Below are 27,294 nucleotides of genomic sequence, written 5' to 3' on the forward strand. Positions count from 1 at the left end.
CCCTGGGGCTTGGTGTACAGAGCCCCCACCTTCTCTCCCGGCTCTCCAGCTTCTCCCCTTCCCCGGGCCTCTGCCGCTGGAGAGCCAGGCTCAGGTTGGGCCTCAGGGTCCCTGCTTCCGCTCCTAGGCAACCTCATCATGGCTTTACATGTCATCCCTGCGTCGATGACTCCAGAAGGTACAGCTTTCAGTTCTCCTGGGCTGTCTGGTGCTATGTCAAACGTAACGCCCCCAGCACACCTCGCTACCTCCTGGCCCCAAACCGATCCCCACCCCAGGGTTTCCCTATGTGGTCAAAAACGGCATCCCTAAGTAGAGTGAAGCTCTGGCCAAAACTTGAGGGGTCCCTTACTCTGGTCTCGGCCTCACACCCAGGCTTCAAGACATGTTCCCACTACGACCACCTCTCCCTCCGCAGCCGCTGGCTCCTGACGCCTCTTGTCGGCCTCTCTCCACGCAGCAGAGTTTACGACAAACCAGCGCCGCCCGGGGGCCGGGGGAACAGGTGCCGATGGTCACATTTGGGTTTAAGTGCAAAGCGGGGCCAAGTCCCCCCAGTGCCTGGAGAAGCAGAGCAGGCCCTTACATACAGGTGACAAATGGTTAACAAGACGACTGTGTGGACATCGGGAGCTACAGCAGAAATGCAGTCAGAGCAGAACAGGAAAACGTGGCAGAGTGGCTGGGCGGCCTGGGGACCGGCACCCCCTGGCCCCTGCACAGTTTGAAGGTGGAGTCCTGGTGTGACCCCACGCCCTGGAGGAGAAGGTCTGCCTGGACCCCAAACTCCGTTCCTCGGATGCTAGTGGTGGGCGGTCAGGGGGTGGCTTCCCAAAAGGGTGAGTGAACCGTGGCCCCTGCGGACACAGGAGCTCACTTAACCCAGCACCAGGGGCCCGGCAGGTGTCCGGACCCGCTCAGAGGAGGAGCCCAAGAACAGACACACAGAACTCGAACAGGAACATGGAAATGGAGGCACAACCAGGTTTGTTTTTTTTTGGTGGGGGGGGGGGGGGAGGGCCAGGACCGTGTCCATCCCAAGTTCACATGGTAAATAAAGCCTGACCCCCAGCCCCTCAGAACGCACTGTATTTGGAGACAATCTCTAAAGAGGAGAATGACTTGAGGCCATTAAGCGGGTCCTAATCCAGGACGTCCTGTCCTCCTAGGAAGAGGTGTGGACACACACAGAGGCAGAGAGACACCCTCGATTGGAGCAGAGGCCTCAGGAAACCCGGAGGAATGCCTTGATCCGGGACCTCAGCCTCCAGGACGTGAGGAGTTTCTATTGTTTAAGCCTCCAGCCCCAGCAGACAACAGAATAAACTTGCCTGGTGCTTAGACAGGAATTACTTTGGCATTGTTGGAAGTTATCATAGTAGCTTCCCTGGAGAGAAATCAAATACTGGAGGGGCTCGTGGTGGAGACAGTGCAGTTTTCCCCCCTGAGGGGAGCCAGGGGGTGGGGTGGGGGGGTGGTCCCCAGCGGTCAGGGTACAGCCTCGCTAAATCCGTTAGAGATAAGCCTGCTGCCCCCTGCCCTCCCTGCCCTCCAGAGCTGCGGAGGGGGTGAGGGGGGTGGGTCCTAGCCCTGGAGAGGTCCCCTCCCGCCCTTCTCCGGGAAGTGAGTGGGCGGGCCGCATCTCTGCCTGCCCCCACCCCCACCCGCAAGGAGTGACACCGAGGGTGTGGCCTGCAGGGCTTTGGCTTTGCTGGAGCACCGGGGTCTGTGGGACCCACCTGGGAGGGGAGGGCGCCCCACCGCCCCCCACTCCGCTCTGGGGGGTCCCCTAGGCCAACCGTAAGGCACGTGGCTTGTGTGTCACAGGTCACAGCCACTCCAACACCCAGGGCCACTGCACTGGTCGATATCTGACAGCCCAGGGCCTCTCAGGCCCCGCCCCCCCCACCCCCAGCCCCCGGACGGGACCCGCCCCCGGACAGGACCCGCCACCTCCGACCCGCACACCTAGCTCGCCGTGTCTCCCCACCACAGGCACAGCCCTCCCCGGCTACCCTGGGTGCGCCCGCCGCCGTCCCTTGGTGCCCTCAGTCCCCTTGGTTCTTTGGTCCCCGGTAGGCATGTCACGCGCGGTGGAGCCCGAGCGGAGGCTCCTGGCCATCTACACCGGCGGCACTATCGGCATGCGGATCGAGCGCGGCGGTGAGTGGAATGGGGTCGTTCCCGTGCCCAGTGGCCTTTCCCAGGTCGGAGCCCTCCGGGGCCTCTCCCACCCCTCTGCACAGAGCCATGGGGGTCTCCGAGGGCCCACGGCTTCTATCTCACCCCTTTCCGGACAAACAAGACCCTGTGGTGTCAGTCCAGGCCCTCCCCAGGGATCGTGAGGGGCCGTGACCTGACCCCACCCCTTCCCCCAACGTTGTTCAAGCTTGAGGGCTCCTGGCAACCCTCCCATCACACCTTTCTGGACTGTTCAGGTGCAGGAGGTGGCTTTGGGGAGTTGCGCGTTTTGTCTTTGCCCCTGTGACAGGGGCTGCTGCTGGAGGTGGGGGGTGAGGGCCTGGGCCAGGGCGCTGGAGCTCACGGGTGACCCCGGACAGACCATCAGCTTGGGCCGAGCACCTGCAGGGAGACTGGCTTGGGGAGCCTGGAGGGGTGGGAAGGGGATGGCTGTGCACCAGCATCCGGCATGTTCTGGCGTGGCCAGGAGAGTGGGACACTGCCTGTACCTTCCCCAAAGGCTCCTCCTGGTCCCGTGACGTGTGGGATGCCCAGCCGAGCCCAGGGGGCCCGGGACAAACCCTCAGCCTCATCTTTGAACCTCTGTACCACTCTCTTGCTGCCTGCGGGTTAACTGTCCCTAAGGGGTCCCACTTCCCGTGGGCTGGCACTATCTTGACCCCTTCCTCCCAGGCTCCCTGCCAGCGGCCCCTCCCTGCTGCTCCAGTCCTGGTCTGTGCTCACACCTGGGTCAGCCCCTAACCCGGCCCTGCAGTGTCCTCCCCCCCCCACACTTTCCCCCTCTCCCACTGCAGGGGCCTGGCCAGAGCAGACGTCCCATGCCCCCTCCCCTGTCACAACCAACTCTGGCCCCCGCCCCTCCCCCCGCCCCCCAGGACTAACAGAACATCTCCTTTGTCCTGGTGGGTCCCTCGGCCTCGGCCCATCCCCTCCCCCACCGCTCCTGGTCCCCCCTTCCCACTGGTGCTTTCTTTGTGGCTCCAACAGCAGCTTTTCCAGCCTCTGTCCCTGTTATTCCATCTGTGACACAGACAGTTCACACATTCCTTGGGGCCCCACTCCATGCCGGGCTCTAGGACTCAGGCCTGTGTAGAGCCCTGTCCTGTAGGGGCTCAGGCCCCAGGGACGTGGCTGTCTACCCAGCCCGCCAATTGCCCCTCCCTGGGCTGCCAGGAGCCAGCCCTCTGCTGCTGTGCCTTCCGCCTCTCTGCCTGGTTAGTTCATGGGTGGACTTCTGAAGCCTGGAGGCCCCCGGTGACACTGGCCAGCTGGGTGCTGCTCTGTCTGGTTCCCTCGGCCGTCACAAGATTGAGAGGGGCTGACACTAAGCCAGCAGCGGCATGTGATTCAAGTCACAGAGGCGGTCTGGGGAGAGGATGTAGGGCCGTGGGCACCTGGACGGCTGGGACCCTGCGTGTGGCTGTGGCCTCCCTTGAGGGCCTGGGGCCCGGACCCAGGTGGGAGAGAGCGGGAGGGGCCGGGAGGTGGAGGCTGGGCCGAGAGAGGGGAGCTGCCCTGGGCGGACCGTCTGGGACCCTGGCCCATCCCGGATGCTGCCCCTCCAGGCTTGGCATGTGGCCATCTGCGATTCTCTTGAGCTCACACGTAGTTCCTGAGGGTCTGGGCTGCATGGACTGGTGGACTCTGACCTCTTTCCCACCTTTCTCTGACCTCTTTGCCCGTCCTCCGAGGCAGCCCTGTGGCTCACTCCCACGGGTGCTGCTTCTCCCGGAGAGGCTGCGAAGTCACATGTTCAGAAGGTGAACTAGAGACCTTGACTCAGGAAAGAGGGTGTGGGGGTCGGCTACAGATGGGGAAGAATCTTCCGGAATCCCTTGGAGCCTGCTCTGGCTCTGGGGCCTCCTGGTCTGGTGAAGGCGAGGTCAGCGGACACCTCTTGCACTCGGAAGTCACTTCAGAAGCACCAGCCTGTCCTGGGGGGCGAGGAAGATGGTCTCCTGAGCTGCGGGGCAGGCGACGGCTGGGGAGCAGGCAGCTGCCGGCCTGGGGCGACTAGTCCGCTGGGGGCCTTGGTGGTGCCTCCCGGCTCCTTGCTGAGGGCTGCTCCTTCCCCAGTCCTCCGACTTCAGGAAGGCTTGGCTTAAACCCCAGAGGACGAAAGAGGAAGAGACATGGGGTCTGGTCCCTGCTGTCATACACCCCTTGGCCCCCTGAGATCAGGGACGGCCCTCAGGCCTGCTTTCAGTGTTCAGGGACACGCATCTTGTGCTGACTTTTTTGCCTAAACGTGTGTGTGGATTGAAAAGGTGTCCGGGGACGAGGGCAGCCCCCAGGCCAGGGCACAGGCACGGGCACGATGGGGATGGATGCAGGAGCCAGGCCTGGAGGCTGGAGGCCGCACTAGGAGGGCCTTGGGCAGCCCCTGCCCTCTCCGAGCCCAGCAGGGGTCATTGAACTCGGGACAGTATCAATGATTAACTCGCCTGGCACTGCTGATGGGGCTCCAGCCTCGGGACAGTGGCAGAGGGTGGCGAGGGGAGCAGGCCAGCCGCAGCTAAGCTGTTTGGATTGTCACTGTGGAGGGTGTGAACAGCGGCCTGCAGGGCACACGGCTCCGCTTGTCTGAACCCTGCCAGAGGCCGGGACGGCGAGCGGAGGGCAGAGGCCGCTGCAGCCTGGGACACCCCTGGACCCATCCCTTCTCTGAGTCCAGCAAAGATGTCACAGGTCAAGGGGCATCATGAAAGCAGAGTCAGATGATGGCCTCGGTCCCAAGGCTGAGCAGCATCAGCGGCCCCTCCCACCCGGCTGAGGAAGCCAGAGGCCCCTCCCATCCGGCTGAGGGAGCCAGAGGCCCCTGTGACCTCTGAGTGCCGCCCTGCCCCAGCATCCCTTGCAGGCACTTGCAGACACGACATGGGGAGCAGAACTTTGGGGGCGGGTATCTGAACATGCCAGGACAGCCCGGGGTGGGGGTCACAGTTGGTCCTGCAGCCAAACGTCGCCCATAAGGGTGGTGTCCACTGTCTTCGGTCACCGCAACATGGCATCTGAGCACTCGACCTGGCCCTCCTCCCTGAGCGTAGCTTCACACGCTCACGTTTTTCTGGCCGAAGCTATAGGTGGTTCCCCGGGGACCCGCAGTCCTAGAGGACAAACCGTCCCTTAGACACGAGGGGTTTGGCCGTAGCTGAGAAGCATGGTCTGCTTCTGGTTTTATAGGGGCCTGGTGGGGGGGGGTGGGGGCCCTTGTTGAGAAAAAGAATACAATTTACAAAATTAGAGTTCAGTGTGAGAGCAGATGTTTACTCGGAACGAGTAAGGAAATCATAACAAATGACCAGTTTGAAAAAGCCAAGGATGTCACAAAACCCCAAGGCACGATTTTTGTTCATTAACGTCCTGACTTTCCCTCAGCTCTTTCCCCCCATTTTCTGGCTGCACGTTTTCCCACGCTCTTTCGGTGTCACAGTGCCGTGGCGGGTTTTGCCCAGAGAGAACAGACCGGGAGGGCGTCGCCTCTTCTTGGGCCAGCGTTGCCTGTGCCGCGCACATAAGTCCCGGGCGGGAAGAGCAGGGTCCCACCCTTCGGGGTCCTCTGGCCCTGCCGCTTCCCACCCCGCTGCAGCAGGACGCCCCCAGCGGTCACTGCCTCACCGTCGGCCAGCAACAGCCTGGCTGTGGGTGGAGGCGACCACCCACATCATGAGCTCGTCCCGTGAGACCCAGACCACGTGGATCCCCACCTCCCCCGCCCCGTCCGCGGATCCCCAGGTTGGCACCACCCCCCACGAGGAGCTGGGGTGGAAAGTGGCTCTGTGAGCGTCCTGGGGCTGCTCCAACACGTGACCGAGCAGGTGGCCCCCCTGTGCTACAGGCAGGCGTCCGACACGGGGCAGCGAGGGTCCGTCCTTGCCGCTTCCTTGGCTGTGATTGGATCGCCGTGGTCTTCACGGCCGGCGCCTTCACGCGGCTCTCTGCCCTGTCCTCACGTGGCTGCCTCCTCCGCGTGTCCCGTCTCCCACACTTAGGGCCCACCTGCATAATCCAGTGTGGTGCCCCCATCTCCAGACCCTTAACTCCATCGCACCTGCAAAGACTGCCTTTCTCGCGGGGAGGGCATGCGCACCTTTGGGGGCTGCCTGTCAGCCTGCCGAGGGTGGGGTCGGGGAGCTTGGCCGCCAGGGCTGGGTGGCCGGGTGGCTGTGAGCCCTCCTCTGAAGTTCTGTCCTCGATGCTGGCGGGGCTGGTGAGCCTGGACCTGTGTGGAGGCAGGCACGTGTCCTGGTCATGCTTCGGGCATCTTGGGGGTGTGGCCAGGTGGGCAGTCGTGCACTGATGTCCCCCTCTGTCTCCTGAGCCCCATCGACGTGGTGTTTCCTCAAGCAGCCCCGTAGCAGCTAACCCGCATTGTTTACTCCTGCAGTAAACGTGCGTGGAGCCCCTGCTGGGGCCGTGTGCGGGGCGGGGGCTCCACTGGGGATCCCTCTCCGGCTGGGGAGATGGCACCATGAACATCCAGGAGCACCCACGGGGCCAGTGTGCCTGGCACGTAGAAGGTGGGCCCATGGAGGGAGCCTGAGCAAAGCTGAGCGAGCGAGGAGTGCGGTCCTGCTGAGCGTGGGGTGGGCCGGGCTTCTGCCCCACAGATGCCGTGTGACGACAGGGAGGTGCTGCGCCCGCTCTCCACCTGTTTGGGCTAATGTGCTACGCGGCCGTGGGAAGCCGATCTGCCCGAGCGGCCCTCAGAGGGCCGCGGTGGGGGGGCAGCCCCTGCAGGGAGCTGCAGGGCAGGAGGGAGGGCATCAGTGGGCACGAGGGACAGGAGAGGGCCCAGGGTGCTGGGCTGGAGATTCAGGGCCTGATGCTGAGCTGCTGGCCCTCAGGAAAAGAGCAGATTCGCGTTCAGCGGCGGGAAGCTGGCCGCCGGCCTGGCGAGGAGACAGACTCTCAGGAAGGACTGAGCGGCACGGTGTCCGCGGGTGAGGCGAGTGAGCTTTCTGGCTCCTTAAAGGGAGGAGATGACTCAGAGGCCAAGTCAGAGAGATCACAGCATGGGAATTAAAGCCGTTGCTGGCTGTGGACACGGAGCACAGGGCCCGAGCCCGGGAACGCGGGAAGCCCCAGAAGCTGAGAACCACCCCCGTGGGAGAGGCAGCAAAGAAGCAGTTGCACACGCACGGAGCTGAATTCCGCCGACACCCCGAGCGGGCCTGGGCAGACTGTCCCCCGGCACTGCCAGTGAGGTCACAGCCCTGCTGGCGCTGGAGCCTTCTCAAGTCCTGAACAGCAGGATGTTTTAGGCCGCTAAGCGGCAGCGGGGGCTGGACGTGCCCCGTGGGCTGCGGAGGCCGAGAGCAAGGGTGTCGTCCAGGAGTGACCACTCGCCCGGTCTTGAAAGGTCTTCCTTCCTCGTTTCAGCTAAAGGCGTTTCTCGAGGAAGGGGACCCTGTTGTCCTTGTCACTGTGTCCAAGTGTGTGGGAGACGCCCGGAGAGGTTAGCTGACCTGTCCAAGGTCATGGAGCTGCTAGGGAGCAGGGAGGGACAAGAGGGAGCCTTTGCCGAGGGGTCGTTTCTAGCAGACACAGCTGTGACCTTTGAGGGTTTTCTAAAACACAACGCCATTTCTGCCCAGTGCCTCAGATGCCTGTTTCTGGGACATGGGACATGTTTCTGGGTTTTGGAGGGGTCACACAGCCTAGTGAGGGAGCAGGGGCCGCTGGGGAAGTGTGTGGGAAGGGCATCAGAGCCTGGACGTCAAGGAGGGCTTCCTGGAGATGGTGACCTGAGCGGGGGCGAAGCACATACTGGGTTTGAAGGAGGAGGGGCTAAGGACTTCCAGGCAGAGCAGACAGCATGTCTGCCCGCAGGAGTTAGTGTGGGTGACCTGGCAAGTGGTGGGGAGAAGCGTGGGTGCGTTGTGCTGCATTGTGATGGAAGGCGGGGGACAGCCTGAGCCCCTGAACCTCAGCTGGGAGCACGGGGTCGCCTGGAGACGGGGTGGGCCGGGGCAGGCCCTGGGTGGAGTGGCCAGAGGGGGGCTGCCCGGCCCCCCGGGAGGAAGCCGTCTCATCCAGACCTGGAACGGCTGCCCAATCTCACCAGGGCCCTGGATTGTGTCCCCACCCCAAACCCCTGACCCCTGCCCTGGCCTGGCCCCCGCCCTGGCCTGGCCCCCAGCGTGTTGGGTAAGTGCCCTGATGAGGAGGGAGGGGCCGGCGGTTACAGGAGCAGGTGGTGGCTGCTGGCCCCTGACCCCACACCCCCTGCGCTGGGTTCTGCCTGCAGTGCTCGTCCCTGGGAGGGGCCTGGCCGCTGCCTTGAGGACGCTGCCCATGTTCCATGATGAGGACCACGCCCGGGCCCTTGGCCTCCCGGAGGACACCCTGGTGCTGCCGTGAGTGTGGGGCCTTGGGGCCCAGCCAGGGATGACGGCCTGCTGTCGTAGGGGTGGGCCTATCTTGAGACGGGACGGCTCCTGCAGGGTCCGTGGGGCAGGCTGTGGTCACTAGTGTCATGGCTTTAGCACCGACCAGCGGCCCTCTTTCAAGTGAGCCTTGGGGGGCTGCAGGCCTTGGGCCTAGCCACTCGGGGACCCAAGCCCATCGGGAGAGGTAGGGGCTGGCCCCAGGTAGACCCCGCCTCCCCCCAGTGCAAAGTTGTCTCTGTTTCTTAGTTCTGGGCCAAGGCTGCCTGGTGCCCTTCACGGCCTCCTGGTCACTGGCCTCCCTCCTGCCAGAGATCGTCCTCCCAGGGTCCGCTCCTGGCCCATGGAGGGCCAGGCCTGGGCCCCCTCTTAGAGCCGGGTCTGGGAAGGTGACAGTGCTGGGGAGCAGCCTGTCCCGGCCCAGCCGTGACCCCTCGTGAGGACCAAGGTCCCTGTTCTTGGGGACTCTGGGTGGAAGGAAGGCTGGGCCCTGTATTCAGGTTGCTGAGAGATTGTGGATATGCAGAGCCTACTGAGAAGCCCCTCAGTGCAGGGGGGGCGGACGAGGGGGGCTGGCTGGGTGGAGGGGAACAGAGCAGGCCAAGGGAGGAGGGGACAGAGTGGGAGCCCTTGTTCTGCCTCCCGCAGGCCCGCCAGCCCTGACCAGAGGGTCATCTACACGGTACTGGAGTGCCAGCCCCTCTTCGACTCCAGTGACATGACTATCACCGAGTGGGTTCAGATTGCCCAGACCATCGAGGTAGTTGGGGAGTGTGGGCGGGACTAGTGGTGTGGGTGGGGCTGTGTTACTGGGGGGCGGGGAACTGGGAGTGTGGGCGGGGCTGTTTGTGGGCGTGGCTGACTAGGTAGGTGAGGCTGTGTATACTGGGAGGGAATGTGGGTGGGGCTGTACGTAGGTGGGGCTGGGAGCGTGGGCGGTGTTGCGTGTACTGGGCAGGGCTGAGTGTGGGTGGGACTGGAACTGTGGGCGGGGCTACATGTATGGGTGGGGCTGGGAGTGTGGGTGGGGCGGGAGTATGTAGGTGGGGGTGGGAATGTGGGCGGTGCTGTGTGTACTGGGCGGGGCTGGGAGCATGGGTGGGACTGTACTGGGAGGGGCTGTGAGAGTAGGGCTGAGAGTGTGGGCAGGGCTGGGGATGTGTAGGCGTGGCTACACATGTGTATGGGCGGGACTGAAAGTGTGGGCAGGGTTGGGTGTGGACTTGACTGGGGTGTGGGCAGGGCTGGGGTTATGGGCGGGGCTCGTGGGCCGGGGAGGAGCCAATGCTGCGGAGGCACTCCCCTGAGGTGTGTGGGGATGGAGTCCACCTGCCTGGTCTGAGACCCTGGAACGTCTGGGAATGGCAGCTTCAGGAAAGTGCTGGATCCTTGGGTCGCATCTCAGCTGCAAGGCCTTGAGGCCCTTTCCCACGTGCAGGCAGAGGATAGGCAGCGAGGGCCATGTCCACTTTCCTGGTGAGGAAATGGTCTGGACAGCAGCCCTAGTGTGTTCCTGTAATAGGTTTGTCTGAGTTAGTATCCTAGGCTGGGATGCACGATGCTCCCCTGAAGGTTGGCAGGCTGCATGTCTGGCCCACCTTTCTCTGCTCACCCTACCCAAGCCCACCCTGGAGTTGGGACTTTAGTGGATTTGGAGCCCGTAAAAAGCTCAGAACCCCGTGCAGGTCTTGTGGTTTACAGCATCACGTGGTGACCCCTCGGACCTGCTGCCAGAGCGCCCCTCCATCAGCTTTCCTCTCCGTTCTGCCCAGTCTCCTCATCACCAGCCCCCGCTCCTGCACAAGCCTGGCCCTGTGGCCTGACTGCCTCCCTGGGGGGCCCTGCCACCCCACCCCACCTCCTCCAGGCCCAATTCTCACCCGTCTCCCTTAAGCCTCAGAGGCTCATCACACAGGCTCCCCTTCCCTGCTGCTGGGGCCTGGCCCCAGTCACACGCTTGTTTTCTTTAGTCCTGCGAGCAGGACACTGTGGTCCTGGGCCTGGTCCTTGCGTCCACGAACGGGGCCACTGGCTGCCAATGGGTGTGTCTGTGGCCATAGTCCGGGGCAGCTACCCTGGCTTGTGGTCAGCACTGTCCTCTGGTTGGGGCCTGACCACTTTGCTGTCCTGGCTGCAGTGTCCGGCCACACGCAGACTCAAAGGGCCTTCAGGGCCTGCCTGTGGCAGTGCCCTGTGTGGCCAGCAGAGGGTGCCCCAGCCCGCCACATGGTTCAGCAACCACGGTTCCAGGGCCAGCCTGGCTTGATCAGGGTCCCTTCAGGAGGGACTGGACCCTCTGGTTCCCAGAACTGTGCCCTTGCGACCATAGCCCGGGCCAGCCACCCTCTTAGGGCCGGGCTTGGCTGCCCTCTAAGTGGTAGCCTGAGGATGTCCTCTCAGAGGTGGCCAGCACGCCTGTATCTGGAAGGACCCTTCCCCACGTTTGCCTGCCAGCGTCCTGCCTTCCTGCCAGGTCCTGTTCCAGGCAGCGTCCCAGATCACCTGTCAGCTCCCGGCACCGGATGTGCCTTGTGCCCACTGCTGTGTCCCTGCCTGGCCCTCCTATAGGACCATGGGCTCGCAGGCTCACGCACCCCCACAGCCCCCTGCCTGGAGGCAGTGGTCATGCGGCAAGGGGCCCTCCTGGAGTACCGTGCTGACACACACAGTAGTCTGGTGTGGTCCTCCAACTCGCCAGTGTTCTTGGGACCCCTGACTGGGCATCGCCTGGGGGAGACGCTGGCCGGAAGTCCAGAGGGGACCTTCCTATCCTAGGAGAATGTCCAGAGACCCCTCCCCCCTAGGCCATGTCTCTCATGCAATTAGAGGTGTCAGGAAAGGAAGCTGTCCTGGGTGTGGGGGAGAGCATGGAGGGGTGAGACTCCAGGTAGAGGCTTGCTTCCCAGAGAGTGTCTTCTGGGCCAAAAGTGACCAGGATCCCACCTGTGCCTCCCTGATTCCCTCCCTCTGCATTTGGGATCGTTTCCTTTTTTTCCCTGAGGGGGTGGGAGACCAGCTAGCTGCCTGTCCCCGGGAGGGGGCCTGTCCCTGGGAGGAGTCCGGCCTAAGCTTGCTGCACCCCCACAGAGACACTATGGGCAGTACCACGGGTTCGTGGTCATCCACGGCACTGACACCATGGCCTTTGCGGCCTCCGTGCTGTCCTTCGTGCTGGAGAACCTGCAGAAAACCGTCATCCTTACTGGTGCCCAGGTAATGTCCCGGGCTGACCGGAGAGCACGGGGGCCTTCCTGAGGCCACCGGGGGAGTTGGCACTGTGGGGGACCCAGGCCGCACCCTGGGCCTCTTGCTTAGTCCTGCAGGTCCCCAAGGCAGCGCCTGTCCTGTCTGTTCTGGCCGGCCAGGCTGGTCAGTGCCCTGGGTCCTGTGGGTGGGTGGGTGGATCCATGGCCTGCTGTCCGCCTCGTCCAGCTGCCCTTACTTTGTCCCCCCCTTCATTCTTCCCTCTGGTATTGTGTGAGTCTCAGCCCATCTCCGGCCTCCCCCCAGGTGCCCATCCATGCCCTATGGAATGATGGCCGTGAGAACCTGCTGGGGGCCCTGCTCATGGCCGGCCAGTACGTGATCCCCGAGGTACCCTTCCCTCCCTGGCGTGGGCTGCAGGGGGCGTGGCCTGCGTGGCGCAGGCGGGGGCTGTGGTTGGCACTCAGGTAGGACATGCAGGTGAGCCGTCAGCCAGGGTTTGAAGATGTGTCTTTTGCCTTACAAGTGGCATACACCGTCACCGTAGAAAAACCTGGAAAATAAAGAAAGCAGAAGGGAACAAAGCCACCCATGTCTTACTTCCCAGAGACGCTGCTGTTAACAGCGTGCTGTGTTCTCTTCCGGGTTACGTGTTAACGCGTGTTCACGTTATGTGTGTTTACGTGTAAGTTTCTGTAAAAGGAGGTTGTACACAGTATAGCTGTGGAGCTGGCTTTCCCTGCTCAGCATTCTTTCTCCACACGGCAGCACGGGGAGACCTTATGAGACCCCCTAGCACTGCAGGGGACCCTGTGCCAGGGGGAGGGCGCTTCACCGAAGCACGGTTCACGTTGTCTCCCTACCGCTGTGCCTCCCTCCCTCCCCCAGGGGAACAGCCCTAGAGCAGCTGGGGCGGGGGGCAGAACGAGACCCCCCCAGCCCCTGAGCTCCGGAGCGCGGACACTGTGGTGAGGGGTGGGCCGAGTTCACCAGGGGAACAAGGATGAGAAGCAGGGATGGGGGCAGAGGGCAGGTGGGAAGTAAGGGGCGGCAGGGCCCTCGGGTGGCCAGCTCCCTGCCTGGCTCTCCCCAGGCCCTGAGGGATGGGCGGCAGGGAGGGCAGCAGCCGCAATCGACATCTGCAACCTGTCCTCAGTGGGTGCTCCGCTGATGGCAGGGGGGAGGCCGGAGGGCCCTGGGGCTCCCCAGCGCTGAGCCGCTGCCTCTCGCCTCCCCCACAGGTCTGCCTGTTCTTCCAGAATCAGCTGTTTCGGGGCAACCGAGTGACCAAGGTGGACTCGCGCAGGTTTGCGGCCTTCTGCTCCCCCAACCTGCCCCCTCTGGCCGTTGTGGGCGCTGACGTCATACGTAAGCTGGGCGGCGAGCAGGGCCATCCCATGAGGGCTCCCGCCCAGGGTTTCATGCCTGGAGCTGGGCGGGAAACCGTGTCTGGGGCCCCAGAGAGTCCCCCTGCTGCCCTGGGCTGCAAAGTCGGGGGCCACTCAGAGAGGGGGGCCTGCGTGGGCCACGAAGGGGGGAGTGCCGGCAGGGAGCCCCAGCTCGGAGCGGGGGGCTGAACCAGAGGAGGAGCAGGCTTGGGGGACCTGTGACCCTGAGTCCAGGAGTCTGTCTGTGACCCTGACGTGCACCTGGGCCCCCCGGGACGAGGTTCCTGTGCTGTGACCTTGTCCCTGGAACTTCCAGGGGAGTCCTCTGCCTCCTGAGCCTGGCAGGCAGCCCAGCCCCTAGGGAGCCCCTGACCCACTCTCGCCTCTCCCTGAGTGTAGAGCTGTCTCTGACCTTGTTCTCAGCAAGGACGGCTGGCCTCACTCACCCAGAGGGAGTCACCCCCAGGGCTGCCCTGTCTCCACCCAGGATGTCTGCCCTCCTGCTGTGTCCCCAGGAGTCCCCACTCCGGGTCCATGGTGGGCACAACACAGTGGGCACAGCTTGGGGGCCTGCCCTGTGTCTCCTTCTGACTGAGCTGGGGGGGCCTGGGCACCTGTCCCCGCCCCACCAGCTGTGGGGTCCTGTCCTAGAGACCCTGTGGTGGTGGCAGTTGTGCTGTAGGGCCTGGTAGAACCAGCCCTCCTGGGGGGGGACTTTGGGGCTTAGAAGCCTGAGAGGCAGGGGACCCAGCACCAGCAGGACCGGGTGGCTCTTCTGGTTAGACTGCCTGACCGCAGGCCCTTGGGAGGGCAGCGCGGCCTCCTCGCCCACATGGGCTCCGCCGGGGCCTGAGGGGCGGTTCCAGGAGGCTGGCATGGGGAGAGCCCTGGGGTCTGCTGGTGCAGCGGCCTCCACGCCCGCAGGAGGGTGAGCAGATCGAGACCAGGGAAGGAAGTGGACTCTGGGTGGCCAGAGCCTTGACTTCCTAGGGACAGGGGCTTCCTGGAATGTCCCAGCACAGGCAGGGCCTCAGGAGCGCCGGGCCCAGGCCGGGCAGGGGCTGTAGGGGCAGGAGTCTTTTTGGGAAGGCTGATGATGAAGGCTCGGAGTGGGCGGGGGCTCTGGCTGCTGCTGGGCTGTCTGTGGAGAGCGGATGGTGGGAGCGGGTCCTTCCTGGGATGGGCAGGCTGGTCACGTAACTCTGGAAGCCGCCAGCGCCTCTGGATCCCAACAGGACACACAGAGTGGGGATCCCAGCATGGCGATGGCCACGACCTGGCTGTCCCCCTGGTTCTCTGCCGGGCAGCAGGGGGCCACGGGGGAGGAAACCGAGGTGGAGAGGCCCGCAGAGGGAGGTGTCGGCTCAGCCAAGCCCTGACTCCCATTCTGGTGGTCTTACCCTGCACCCTCTCCCCCCGCCCACCCTCCACTTCCCCGAGCACCCTCCAGGGGTCACGAGACAGAACACGTGAGCAGATGTGAGGTACGTGCGGCACTCCCAGGGCGCCGGGAGCCAGGCGGGGGGCCGCTTGCTCACTGAGCGGTCAGGAGGGCTCCCCGGAGGAGGTGGCACGCATACTGATCCTGGAGGACAGATCAGCTTCCTGGCCGCGGTGGGTGCTCAGCCCCTCCTGCCCCCGTGCTGGCCAGCTGGGGAAGGAAGGCATGGGCACCAGGAGTGGGCCGCCCGCTCTGCAGGCCCGGCTCCCTGCTGGGGACTGAGTCACACTTCATCTGGGGCTCAGGAGGGGGACTTCCGGGGACGCACCCTGTTGGCAGGCCTGGAGGACTTCACCCGGGACGGCAGGGCTCTGTCTGTGCCGCACCAGGCCCAGGCAGGCCTCAGGGCATGGAGCACGCTGAGGCAGGCCTGGCCTGGCAGCTTGGTGGGCGCAGGGCAGAGGCCACCCCGGCGCCCCAGGCCCATGACCCCGCCAAGATTGTTTCCCGCTGGCCAGGGTGCCCGTGCAGAGCGTGAGAGCCTCTGCCCCCACCTGCCCCAGGCCCGTTCCAGCAGCCGGTGTTGAGAAACACCAGGTTCTGCCCAGGATGTGGCAGGCAGGACTGCGGGGGTGGCGGGGGGGCCGATGACGCCTGGGCTGTCAGGGGCTACCCCCCCCCTCCTGTTGGGGAGCTGGAGGACGACCCCAGCCCAGCCTGGACTTTCCCTTGTGTTTTTACTTCCCTCTGTGAGGCCATTACAGGCAGGGCTTGGGGGTCAAGAGGGGCATGTGATGGTGACCCTGCCACCAGCTGCGGGGACAGCAGAGCCCAGGGCCCTCCTGTGCGGGGGGACTGTCAGAGGTCTGCGTGGCGAGGTGGCACTGTCACGGTGCCCCTCATGCTACGTGGATACCACCCCGCCCTCCTCCCTCGGCTCCGCTGGGGGAAGAAGGACTTGGGGCCCCGCGGGCTCTTGCGGGCATGGTCCAGCCGTGCAGGGAGGGGGCGTGGGCTCTCTTTGTCTCCATAAAGCCCCCTTTGCAGCCATAACTCCTGGGCGGTGGCAGCGCTCCTACCCCCCCACCAGCTTATCTGCTCGTCCAGCTGGGGCGCTCGGCCCTAAATTAAAGGGCGTCTCTCACTGCTGATTGATGCCGCGGGCCCCCTCCTGCTCCCCATCCCCCCACACCCCCTTTGACGCATCGGGAGAGGGCAGCATGTGTCCGGAATGTTCCCTGGTTTATTATCACACATGAATTGGTCTGGTGGAAACAGCAGGGGGCGTGCAGGCTTACACCCCCACGCGGGCGGGGGTGTAGGGAGGAGCCCTGGGCCAGGGTCCTGGGCGCACCCCTCCCGCCATTCTCGTCCTGGCTCCGGACCTGACTGGATGAGCAGCCTTGGTGGCCCTTGCCCACTCTGGGCCTCGGTTTCCCTGTGTTGGACTCGGGGGTCTCCGTGATGCCTGCTACCTCAGAGAGGCTGTAATCACAGTCTGTGCCAGTGGGCATCGACGCCTCCGCCCAGATCGCGCCGTCTTGTGCCGAGGACTTGAGAGAACGGGGTCCTGTGCTGGGTGTGGGGCTCCTGAGGGCTCAAAGAAAGGCTGGTCCTGCTGCCCAGCCCCTCCCTTTACCCCCCCGGGTTTGGGAGGCATCTGCCAGCTTGGTCCTGGCAGAGCAGTGACTTCGGACCGGCAGGGAGACGGGCCTTCTGGGCAGCTCCTCTGTGTGGTGGGTGAAAGGGGCACGGACCCCGAATATCTGCCCCCCACTTTCCACAGGGCCTGGGGCGTTGGGCCTCAGAAGGAGGCTTTCTGTCCCCAAAGGTGGGGGGCCCAGGAGACTCGTTTACTGGTTCACTCATTCCTTCCTTCCTTGACTCGCTGAGCTGTGGGCGAGGTGGGTGCCCAGCGAGGCACAGGTGAGGCTGGCTGGTCAGAGGACCGGGCGGACTCCTCCTGGCGTCCAGGACAACAAACCGTTTCTGGTTCGTCAGCTCTGTCATGGATGTTGTGCTTCCTGGCCTTTGCGCACGCCGTTCCCCCTGCCTGGAACGCCTCTCCTCCACCTTCCCTGCCAGACTCAGGCAGCCTCCGTTCCCTGGGGGGTCCTCCTTTGTGCCCCGGACTCCGAGCCACTGCAGAGCCGGCACAGGCTGGGGCTGCACCCGTCCTAAGAGTGAGCTGAGGGCCGGCAGGAGTTGCCTCGGGAGGGGGGGCAGGGCAGGGCAGGGCAGGGTGGCGGCGAGAGGGCCGGGGCTCTGGAGACACCCAGAGCGAGGCCGGGCAACACGGAGGGCCTGAGGGGCTGAACGCACCGTGGGCGTTGCTAGGGCCGAGTGCGTGCGGGGGTGTCGGCTGTCCGGTGGCCCAGCGGTCCCACACGTGTACCTCTGCCCTCACAGTCAACCGGGAGCTGGTGCGGAAGGTCCGAGGGAAGGAGCGGCTGGTGGTGCACAGCAGCGTGGAGCGTGACGTGGGGCTGCTGCGTCTCTACCCCGGGATCCCCGCTGCCCTGGTAGGGACCCGCCCAGCCCTGCGCGCCCTCCGCACTCCCCCGCATCCTGTGTCCTGCCCCGCCCCTTCCCGTCCCCCACCCCGCCGCGGGCCCGGGCACGCAGGCCCTTTGGCGTGCTGAAGCTGCATGTGTCCCCGAGACCTGCACCCCTCCCTTGCCTCTTCCGCTGGGGCTTCGGGGCCCGGTCTTCCCTCATTTGCAACGCGGGCTTGACCGCGTGGATGCCTGTGGACTCGTGGCCCATGGCCCGGGTTCCTGCAGGGCCGGGGGGGGGGGTGTGGGGGGGTGGTGGCCCTAAGACTGCTCCTTCTGTGGCCGCTCTGCCCTGTCCTCCGTGTGCTCCCTGCTCATGACCCCTCGGCCACCAGCTGCCACTGGGGTAGACACGGCGCCTGACTGCGGCCTGACTTGTGAATTGGGCTCAGATGCCACGTGGCCCACCCCATAGGGTGTCTGAGCTGAAGGTACCTCTGGGCATCGCAGGGCCATGAGCCGGGGTGTGGGTGCTGGGCTCAGTGCTGTGACCAGCCGGGCACCGTGGGCAGATGCGGCTTTGCGGGTACGTTCCCGCACACAGGGTGGCCTGGTGGGTGCTAGTGTCCTGGGCTCTGGGTCGCTCATAGTCTGTGAACCGGTACCTGACCCCCTCAAAGGCACTGGGGACAGACGGGATGGTCTTCCCACCATGTGTCCCCCATGCTGGTCCCGGGCCTGGCCTAGGACAGCGTCCCACAGTACGTGGGACATGTACTCAGTGCTGTGAAAGATCCGGTAGGAAAGATGGGGGGGCGGGGCTTATAGCTCAGGTGGCCTCCCCGAGACTGGACCAGAGATGGTGCTGGAAGCTGTTGTGGGGAGCCAGGGTGTGCAGGCCACGCGCACCAGGACCCCTGTCCTACAACCAGAAGCGGGGCCCGGCCCCGTGTATGTGCCCCCCACCGTCCTGCCACCGCTGTGCTCTGTGTCACCCGCAGCCCAAGGGTCCGCGAGGGTCCTTTCTCCCCAGGCCCCTCTGAAGGGCAGAGACCCTCAGAGTAGGAGGCAGTTCGAGGCCCTGGGGCTGGGCCTCGTGGCCTCCTGGGCTGGAGCCTGCTTCTCCTACGGTTGGTCTCGAAAATGAGGGCTGTCCCAGGAGCTCAGGAGCTGACACTGGCGGTCGGGCTGGACCTGCGGGGAGTGTGGGGGGGGGAGGGGCCCACGTGAGGGACTGTCCCCAGGGGACAGGTGCGGGCCTGGGTGGGTCCCACATTTGTAGTATCTGTGTGTCACTGTCCGAGGCTGCCAGGTTCAATGGGGCTGAGCCACACAGGACCCTTCAGGGAGAATCGTGCTGGGGCTCTGAGATTCCTAGAACTCACCATAGCTGGGGGAATGAAGGGCCATCCCCAGCCCTGCCCCCACCCCACAAAGCTGGGCGAGGCTTGTGCAGGGGAAAGGGCCCCGGGGGCTTTGCTTTTGCTTGCTGGGGGCAGCTGGGCCGTTGGGGCAGGGCCTGCTTCCTGCGGTGCGTCTCGGGGCGTCGCCTCCCCATTCCCGGTGTCTACCAGGGACAGGGTGCAGTCACCTCTGACCTCTACCTGGAGAAGCAGAGGGAGCTGGACTCAGCCTTTCTGATGAGGGGTCAGGGCTCTGACAGGGGACACAGCCAGAGGGGTGGATGCTTGCACGGAAGTACTGTCCCCAGGCCAGTGGGCCTGGCGGCCAAGCAGGAAGTGCGGGGGGCTCGTTGGGGGCCCCGCATGTGTGTTTAGCTGCAGGGCACAGGCTTGCTGGGAGCAGCCCCTGCTATGTTTCAGGTATAAGGGGTTGGATAGAGGGTTGGCGAGGCTGGGGGCGCGCTGGAGGGGGCGTTCGGATTGTCGCCGCACCACCCGCAGCCTTAAACACTTAACGGGGGACAAGGCCTTTCCTTGGGAGGGCGTGGTGGGGAGCAGACCCTCATGGCTCTCCATGTGGCCTGCTCAGAGCCCGGACGTCCCTGCCATAGCTGAAGGTGCAGGACAAGCCTGTGGGCTCCTGTTGCCGGAGCAAGAGGCCAAGGCCGTCCCCGTCCCTTCCCGGCCCCGCAGGTTCGGGCCTTCCTGCAGCCCCCCCTGAGGGGCGTGGTCATGGAGACGTTCGGCTGCGGGAACGGGCCCACCAAGCCGGACCTGCTGCGGGAGTTCCGGGCCGCCACCGAGCGAGGGCTCCTCATCGTCAACTGCACACACTGCCTTCAGGGCACCGTGACCTCTGGCTACGCAGCCGGCATGGTGGGGGCGGGGCTGGAGGGCTGGAGGGGGAGGGGATGGGCCCGAGGGCACAGGGTGAGCGGCACCCCCCTTCCTGCTCGTGCCTCCTTCCCCACAGGCCGTGGCGGGAGCTGGCATCGTCTCGGGCTTCGACATGACGTCGGAAGCTGCCATGGCCAAGCTGTCCTACGTGCTGGGCCAGCCGGGGCTGAGCCTGGACAGCAGGAAACAGGTGTACCCTCGGCTTTGGGCACAGTTCCCCCCTGGGCTGGGGGGCATGGGGACCTGTGTCAGGGCTGCTGAGGGCCCAGCCCAGCGGGTTGTGTGCCTGGGTCGGGAGGGGGCAGGGATGCGGGGCCTCCCCGTGGTGGGGAAACGCCAGCTCTGAGGCCTGGGCTCCCTCCACCCCTTGCCAACCCCAAGCCCAGACAACGTGTTCTTCCACTCTCTCGGGGAGCCTCGGTCTGGCCAAGGCTCCTCAAACCGCTCCCAGGACATCCCCTCGTCCCCCACCCTTCCCAGGGGGACCTCAGACACAGCCAGCCTGGGTGGTGACCACGGTGCAGGGGGTGGGGGATGGGGTCCTTGGGAGACCCTGAGCTAATGGAATGGAGGCTGGGGTCGGCCCATGGGGACCTGGCGGGGCTTGAGCTTGGGCCTCAGGGGTACAGCCTGGACTGAGGACTTGCAGGCCCAGGGCAGCCCTCGCCACGTGCCCCAGGGGTGCCTGGGCCAGTGGTCTGCCTGCCACAGGGCCTTCCTGGCTCTCTTTGTTCTCCTCCTCCAGCTGCTGGCCAGGGACCTCCGGGGGGAGGTGACGCTGCCCTCGGGGGATGAGCACCAGCCCTCGCTGACTTGTAGCACGCTGGGCCGGGGGGTCGCCCAGCTCCTCAGTCTGAGCCAGGTATTGGCCAGTGTGTGTGGGGGGGGTGTGGCATGGGGGCCTGAGCTGCGGGTCGCCTCTGGACACGCCAGGCACCAGCCGTGGCCCCCATCATGCCAGCACATGAGCAGAAAACCACCAGGCATGGTGTGGTTTGGGACCCAGGTGGAGGGCTAGGGTCCGCGGTGGGGAGGATTTGCGAGGATTCAGGCAAGGAGCTGCCGTGGGAAGGGGCCGGGACGGCTTAGCGGAGTCTTGGTGATGTGGATGGTGGGCAAAACGTGGCCCCATCACACAGTGGGGCCAAGCTCGGCTGGACCGGGCCTGCCGACGGCCCCCGCTGGCCCCGGGTGCAGGGCTGCCTGAGAAGCGGCAGGCCTGAGTCAAGGCGGGCGCGCTGTCCTGGGTGCTGGAAGGAGAGGGCGCCTGCTGCGGGGTTGGCTGGGCTCTGAGCACCGCGGCCGAGGCCCCACAGCCGCACCTGTCAGGTACAGCACCTTGAAGCTCCTCTTCACCTTCCCAGCCCGGGGGCCTGGACCTGGAAGGGGCAGGGGCGCTGAGCTCATACTTCCGGGTCTAGAGTTTGGGGTTCAGGCCGGGTCAGACCCACAGGGGTGCTGGGGGCCTCCTGGTGCCCCACCTCACACCCCGCTCTGCCCGAGATGTCCAGGCCTGGCATGGGAGCTCACGGACAGCAGCACTGCAACCCGGGGTCACCCCGCGTGTGACAGTTTCCCCTCTCAGAGTGGGGGTGGGTGGGTGGGTCTGTGATGGACAGCTCTGGCCGTGCTCACTGCCACTTGCCCAGGGCAGGCCGTGGTCAGAGGCCGGGATGTGTGTGGCCTGTCACCAGGGCGGCTGTGTCGGGCTTAATAGCTCGAGAGATACGGTCGCTTTGTGGTCGGGCCCTGCCGAGGGTGCTGGGCTGGGTGTGAGGCGGCCTGCGGGGTCTCTGCTGGGCTTCCCGGCCCTCTGGCATCCTGGGGAGCCCCTAGATGCCCCACAGCATTCCCGGTGCTGGGGGCAGGCAGCCTGAAGGAGCTCTGCCCACGTGTGGAGTAGGGCCTTCCTTTCCAGGGAGAGGCGAGGTCCCAGGGTGCCGCTGTCCTCTACCCAGGAGGCCGCTGCAGTGCGGGAAGCTCTGACGCCTGGCCTGGCCTGTGCTGCGGCCCATGCGGGCGACCTGGACGTGCTGCAGGCACTTGTGGAGCTGGTGAGGCCCCCCACCGCCTCAGGGAGCAGCCCCACCACGCCGGGCCCCGGGGGACGCAGGGCCGCCTTTCCCTGGGGCCCTGCTCCGCCACGCTGGGCAGCCAGCTGGTGGGACCTTACTGCCGCTACAGGGCGTGCCGGTGGCCGTGCCAGGCCCCAGTCCCGGGGTGCACCCCGACCCTCCCGTCCCCTCCCCGCCCCTGCCCAGCGCTCCCTCAGTGGGTGATGTGCCCTTGCCTCACCCAGGGCAGTGACCTGAGCCAAGAGAACTTTAACGGTCAGACCCCTCTGCACGCGGCTGCCCGGGGAGGCCACCGCGAGGTGGTCACCATGCTGCTGCAGAGAGGGGTGGGTGTGAGCGCCCGGGATGAAGATGGACTGAGCCCGCTGCTGCTGGCGGTGAAGGGCAGGTACCTGGGCCATGTGGGGCGGACCTGGGCACAGCTGGCTTACACAGGGCTGCCCTGTTGCCTGTGGTGACACAGCTTCCCCGGCAGAGCTGAGGACACCTGCTTCCTGGAGCCTCGCTGCCCCCTCCCTACACCCCCCAAGCCTGGCAGGTACTAGCAGGGACCATGCTTGGGCCCAGACAGGGAGGACTGAACGGGCAGGGTGGTCAGGGAGGGCTTCCTGGAGGAGGTGACCTCTAAGCTCAGCCAGGCAGGCGCAGCAAGACCCTGGTGCAGAGTTTCTAGGAAAGAAAAATGCTCACGGACAAAGCTCAAGGGGTTGAATGCGTATTTGCCGTCATCCACACACGCCTGTGGGGCTGGAGGGTGGGAAAGGGGAGAAGCCGCCGGCCCAGCACGTGCATGTCATAGACATAAAGCAGGCTACTTAGTGCCAGATGTTAGGCTGGGATGGGCACAGGTGCCCTCGGGGGACAGGCTCAGCCAGCAAGGTAGGGAAGATGTCCCCCAGGCTGGCCCCACCCAACAGCTCTGATTTTTTAAAGGGAGGGGTCCTGGCCTGGCTGTGTGTGTGGTGTGTGTGTGTGTGTGTGTGTGTGTGTGTGTGTGTGTGTGTCTGGGGGCAGGGGTCACAGCCCTCATTTTTCATCTTTTGTTGTTTTATCTGGTGTCTGTAGCAGTCCCCAGACCCCCCAGCCCAGACCCGTAACTTCTCCTGGGGGATTTCTCCCTACGGGCACTTGGCCGACCGGATCCTGGGTTATTTTGTGGTGTGTGTGGGGAGCGCTGGTGAGCCTCCTGGAGAGAGGCTGAGGGTGTGTGGGCCTGGGGTCGCCACACTGTCCAGGTCAAGTCCTGCGTGCCCCAGCCGTGTGAGCCCTGGGGTGGGCATGTGACCCTCGGTGAGGGGAATGATGGGTAGCACCCTCTTTACCAGACTCTTGTGAGCATGAGGCACGGGGGGTTCCCAGGATGGGGGTGAGGGGCCGGGGCGATCCGGCTGGGTGTGGGTGGGTGGTGATGAGCTCACTGTCTCTGCCCCGCCCCCCGCCCCTGGCACAACAACCCCCCCAAACCGGTCTCCCGGCCTCACTCTCCTGGCCTCACTCCCAGACCTGTTGTGCTCTAGAGGGCTCTTCAGGGCGGGGAGGGCAAGGCCTGGGGGGCCCCACCCTCCTCCCCAGGCTTCCTAAAAGTGGGGTGACCATGCCATTTATAGGACACAGACACTGTGGGCAAGGGGCCTGGTCAGCACTTCTGCTGTGAGAGCCAGCCTCCGCTCGTTCTGTTCCTTTGCCTTGCCCGCCCGTGGCCCCAGCCCCCCCCCCCACGCCCCCGCCCTGGCCCTGCCCCACCTCTCACCCCCATGTCCCACGCACACCCAGTGGCTGGCTCCAGGCTTGGCCCAGGCCGGTCGGCCTCGGGGAGCCCACAGACATTGGGGCCTTGCTCTGGGGCCCTACTGTTCATATTTACCCCCTAGTGTCTTATTGACACCCTGCCTCCAAGGGCAGAGTGCAGGCCCGATTGACTCAGTTTCCCCAGGCGCAACCCTGGCTGGGACGGGTGCGTGTAGCGGGGCCCGGCTGTCCCCAGGTATTCACAGGGGTGCGTTGGGCCCGTAGGACGGGCTGAGGGAGACCATGGCAGGGGCCTCATGATGCGAGGGGAGGAGCTGCTCAGTCAGGGCCGACGGACCCTCCAACATGGGGTGAGATGGGGGGGGGGGGGGACTCAGACCTGGCCCCGCCGTGCAGACCCGCGATGTCCTGGGAAGGTACCTGGATGAGTGGCGGGGCATTGCATTGGCCCGGGGCCGGGGTCGGGGGGCGGTGGCCCTGGCTGGGGGGCCCGGGCTGGGGCTGGGACTGGTGGCCCTGGTTGGGGGCCCGGGCTGGGGCTAGGGGTGGGTGAGGCACTGCTGTGCTTGAGCAGAGGCTGCCTGGGCGGGTGGGTGGTCAGCACACTCTTTTTTTTTTTTAATTTTTTTTTCAACGTTTTTTATTTATTTTTGGGACAGAGAGAGACAGAGCATGAACGGGGGAGGGGCAGAGAGAGAGGGAGACACAGAATCGGAAACAGGCTCCAGGCTCCGAGCCGTCAGCCCAGAGCCCGACGCGGGGCTCGAACTCACGGACCGCGAGATCGTGACCTGGCTGAAGTCGGACGCTCAACCGACTGCGCCACCCAGGCGCCCCTGGTCAGCACACTCTTTCTCGTGGCAGGCATCAGGATATCATTGGGCTACTGCGGGCAGCTGGGGCCTGCCTGTCCCCCCAGGAGCTAGAGGACGCAGGGACCGAGCTGTGCAGGTGAGGGCTGCGAGGATGCAGGGAGGGCTGGTAGGCCGGGTGGGGGGCTTCTGAAGGGAGACCCACCCTGAGGGTTGGGGGGTTGATCCCCCTTTGGGCTGGGTGACAGGTCTCATGAGTCTCCGTCCCCCCCCACCCCCACCCCCACCGTGGATGGGCTCCAGTGCGGGCGCACGGTGGTGGGACCCAGTCCCTGTCACTGGTAAACTAACCACGGGGCTGGTGGCTGTCCAGCCCGGGCACACTGCAGCCAGTCGCTAACATGGCTCTGACCTCGCAGGTGCCCCGAGTGACACCAAGGCAGGCCTGGGGATACTGGGGCACAGGGGAGCGGGGGGCCCCGGAGGTCTCCAGGGAGGGTGTTGGTGGTGGGCGGGGTGCAGGCCAGGCCCAGGGCTGCCGAGCTCAGCTCCTTCCTGCGTCCGCGGGCACCCCCTCCCAGCGGTGCTGCTGTCACAGCCTCACCGGCACTGGGTCACTCGGTGCCACCTGTCAGCTCCCCAGGCTGGGTCTGAGAGCCCAGGTGGGGAGTGGAGAGAGACAGGCAGAGGACAGGAGAGGCTTGTCCAGGAGGCCAGGCCGGGGCACTGGTGGTAGCCAGGTTTGGGGGTGTCGGAGGCAGCCTAGGTCCACAGCCCTGAATGTCAGAGCCCCCGAGCCTGGGGAGTGGGTGTTGACAGTGGGGTCTCTGGCTGAACGGCCGGCCGGGAGTGAGGCGTGGGTGAGCTCTCTGCTCACAAGAAGGCCCCGAGGCTCTGGCCCTCTCGTCCCCACCAGCCAGCGCCTCCCCCACCCCCTCGACCCTGGGGGCCCCAGTCCTAGATGTGGGGTGGGGTGGACAGGCCCCTCTGGGTCTGAGCCCGGCCTCAGGCTCTCCTGCTCTGATCTTGTGTCCCCAGGGGTGGGGGTGGGGGGACAACCCAGGCCCTTTCCTCCTCAGGTGACAAGGACAAGGTGAGCTCTCAGATGGGATGGGTCTGTTAGGACCTAGCAAGGGAGGGGCCCGCTCACAACCGCTGGCCGTGGCCCTGCAGGGACTTCTGGGGTGACTTGGTTCAGGGTTGCACGGCCAGGTGGGCCTTGATGGCTCCATTGACAAGTGGCGAAACCGAGCGTCCCGGACCTGGCGGTGGGCTTGTCCAGCCTGAGCTGCTTGGCTGCGTTTGAGGGCCCTTCCGAGAGACAAGCCTGTGGGAGGCTGGCGACAGGTCCGGGAGGGCCTGGTGCTGCCACCCGGCGTGATTCACCCCAGAAATAGCTCAGCGCCTGCTGAGGCTGCTGCTGCTGTCTCCCGACTAGGGGGGCGTCCCTGAGGCCCCTTGGGGGGATAGGCCTCCCCCCGAAGCACCCCCTGCCCCGGGCCAGCACACCTGGTGTTCGGTCCCTTGCCGGCCCAGCCCCCGGGTGGGGAGTGGGCTCCCCTGAGGGGGGGGGGAGGGTGAGGATGGAGGGGAGGACCCCGGCGAGGGCCCCTCCTTCTTCTTCAGAGCAGGTGGGCCCACGTCCCTCTCCCAGGGGCACCTGCTCCGCCACGCAGGTCCAGGCCACCCGAGGGTCTCCCGCGTGTCTCCCTGGGCCACTGGGCTTGCGCAGACTTCCCTCCTGCCTCTGCGGACCCCGCCCAGGGAGAGCGGTGTTGTGAAACATGAAACTGGCACGCACGTGGGGCACGTGTGCACGCGCATGCACACTTGTGTGAGTGTGCGCCTGCGTGCGCCCTCCACCTGAGCCACAGTCACCCCCTCTGGGTGAAACCAGACCGCAGGCCCCTGGCCGGCCCCCAGGGAGCCCCGCACCGTTGCCCTCCTGCCCTGGCCGCTGGGTCAGCTGTTTGGGGACTGGCTTTGTAAAGGCGCCTGGGGTCCTGACGGCACCCCCTCCTCTGCTCCCTCTTCCAGGCTGGCTTCCAGGGCGGACCTCGAAGGCCTGCAGTCATGGTGGCGGGCGGGGGCTGACCTGGCTTGCCCAGGCTATGACGGGCGCAGTGCCCTGCTTGTTGTGAGTGCCACCAGTGCCCCCACTGCCCTCTCCTAGGCCACCTCCTCCAGGAAGACTTCCTGACAGCTCCCCTGGCTCCCCCTCTTCCCCCCACCCGATGTCCAGACTCCTGCTCTCCTGGTCCTTGGCCCCGGAGCTGTGGGGACAAGGAGTCACGGGCGTGGGTGGGAAGAGCCAGGGAAGACATCCAGGTGGGTGGTCAGGGGCCAGGCTGCTGGTCAGTGTCCCTGAGGCAGCCCCGCCCCCACGTGCACCCTCCTGTAGGCAGAAGCAGCTGGAAACCTGGAAGTGGTGACCTTTCTGCAGAACCTCCAGGGTGGGGCTGCTGTCCAGGCCCCAGGCCCAGTAAGTTCCCTCTGCCCCACACAGGGCCGAAGGCTCCCCCGCTGGACTGTGGCCCCCTGTGTCTGAGGGCCAGTCCTGGGGACCGAGCCAGAGGAAGCTGAGATGGGTCAAAGTCACTTAGGCCTGCGGAGCTGTTTCTGTAGGTGGGGCACACGCTGTGTAGGGGGAGCCAAAAAGCGCCTGAAGGGTGCAATCCGGGAGGGCTTCCCGTAGGAAGGGTCAACCTCAGACCTCCTGTATTCTGTCTTGTCAGGCCACTCTGTGATGCACCCTACCAGAGCACCGGAGGACCCCGGCCATGGCCAAGAGGTTCCTGGAGCCTGGAGGGGACCTCAGACCCCTCTACTGCGTGTCCTGCCCACCCTGCCCCACCCCACTGGGCGGGAGGCTCCCACCTGCCTCCTACCTCACACCCCATCCTCCCATTCCGTCATCTGGCCCTCCAGAAGACTCTCAAGTCTGGCTGGGTTTGCTCAGGTCCTTGGGTCCCTCCCTAGGAAAGGGCTTGTCCGTCTGTCCTGCCCCCACACACCGCCTGTGCCCAGGGAAGAGGTCTCAAGAGACCTCCGGTTTTCAGGCAGTGCTGCCTGGTGTCTAACCTGAAGCTGCCTTGCTGCTGAACAAGCCATTCCTTCCTGTTGTGGCCTGCTGGAGGGACGCCACCCCACGACTCTGTGACGTACCCCCACTGCTGGGACTCTCCCCACTCTGTTTCGCACACAGCCTAAAGGTCTCGGTTGGGCAGAGCGGCAATAAA

The 27,294-nt window shown here is 65.3% G+C and overlaps 1 protein-coding gene across 1 annotated transcript; it reads left to right on the forward strand.

Annotated features, from left to right (window-relative positions):
• The first annotated feature begins 2,081 nt into the window (after window positions 1-2,081).
• ASPG (asparaginase) lies at window positions 2,082-27,294 on the forward strand. The gene is made up of 16 exons (XM_042987803.1): window positions 2,082-2,163; window positions 8,453-8,561; window positions 9,240-9,351; window positions 11,679-11,804; window positions 12,102-12,185; window positions 13,037-13,163; window positions 17,034-17,146; window positions 19,216-19,398; window positions 19,496-19,609; window positions 20,165-20,281; window positions 21,378-21,473; window positions 21,719-21,882; window positions 24,108-24,194; window positions 26,093-26,192; window positions 26,457-26,537; window positions 26,791-27,294. The coding sequence occupies exons 1-16, from the start codon at window positions 2,082-2,084 to the stop codon at window positions 26,800-26,802; spliced, it is 1,707 nt and encodes a 568-aa protein (XP_042843737.1). The 3' UTR covers window positions 26,803-27,294.

The sequence above is a fragment of the Panthera tigris genome, chromosome B3 (assembly GCF_018350195.1).
Source record: "Panthera tigris isolate Pti1 chromosome B3, P.tigris_Pti1_mat1.1, whole genome shotgun sequence".
Taxonomy (NCBI): Eukaryota; Metazoa; Chordata; class Mammalia; order Carnivora; family Felidae; genus Panthera; species Panthera tigris.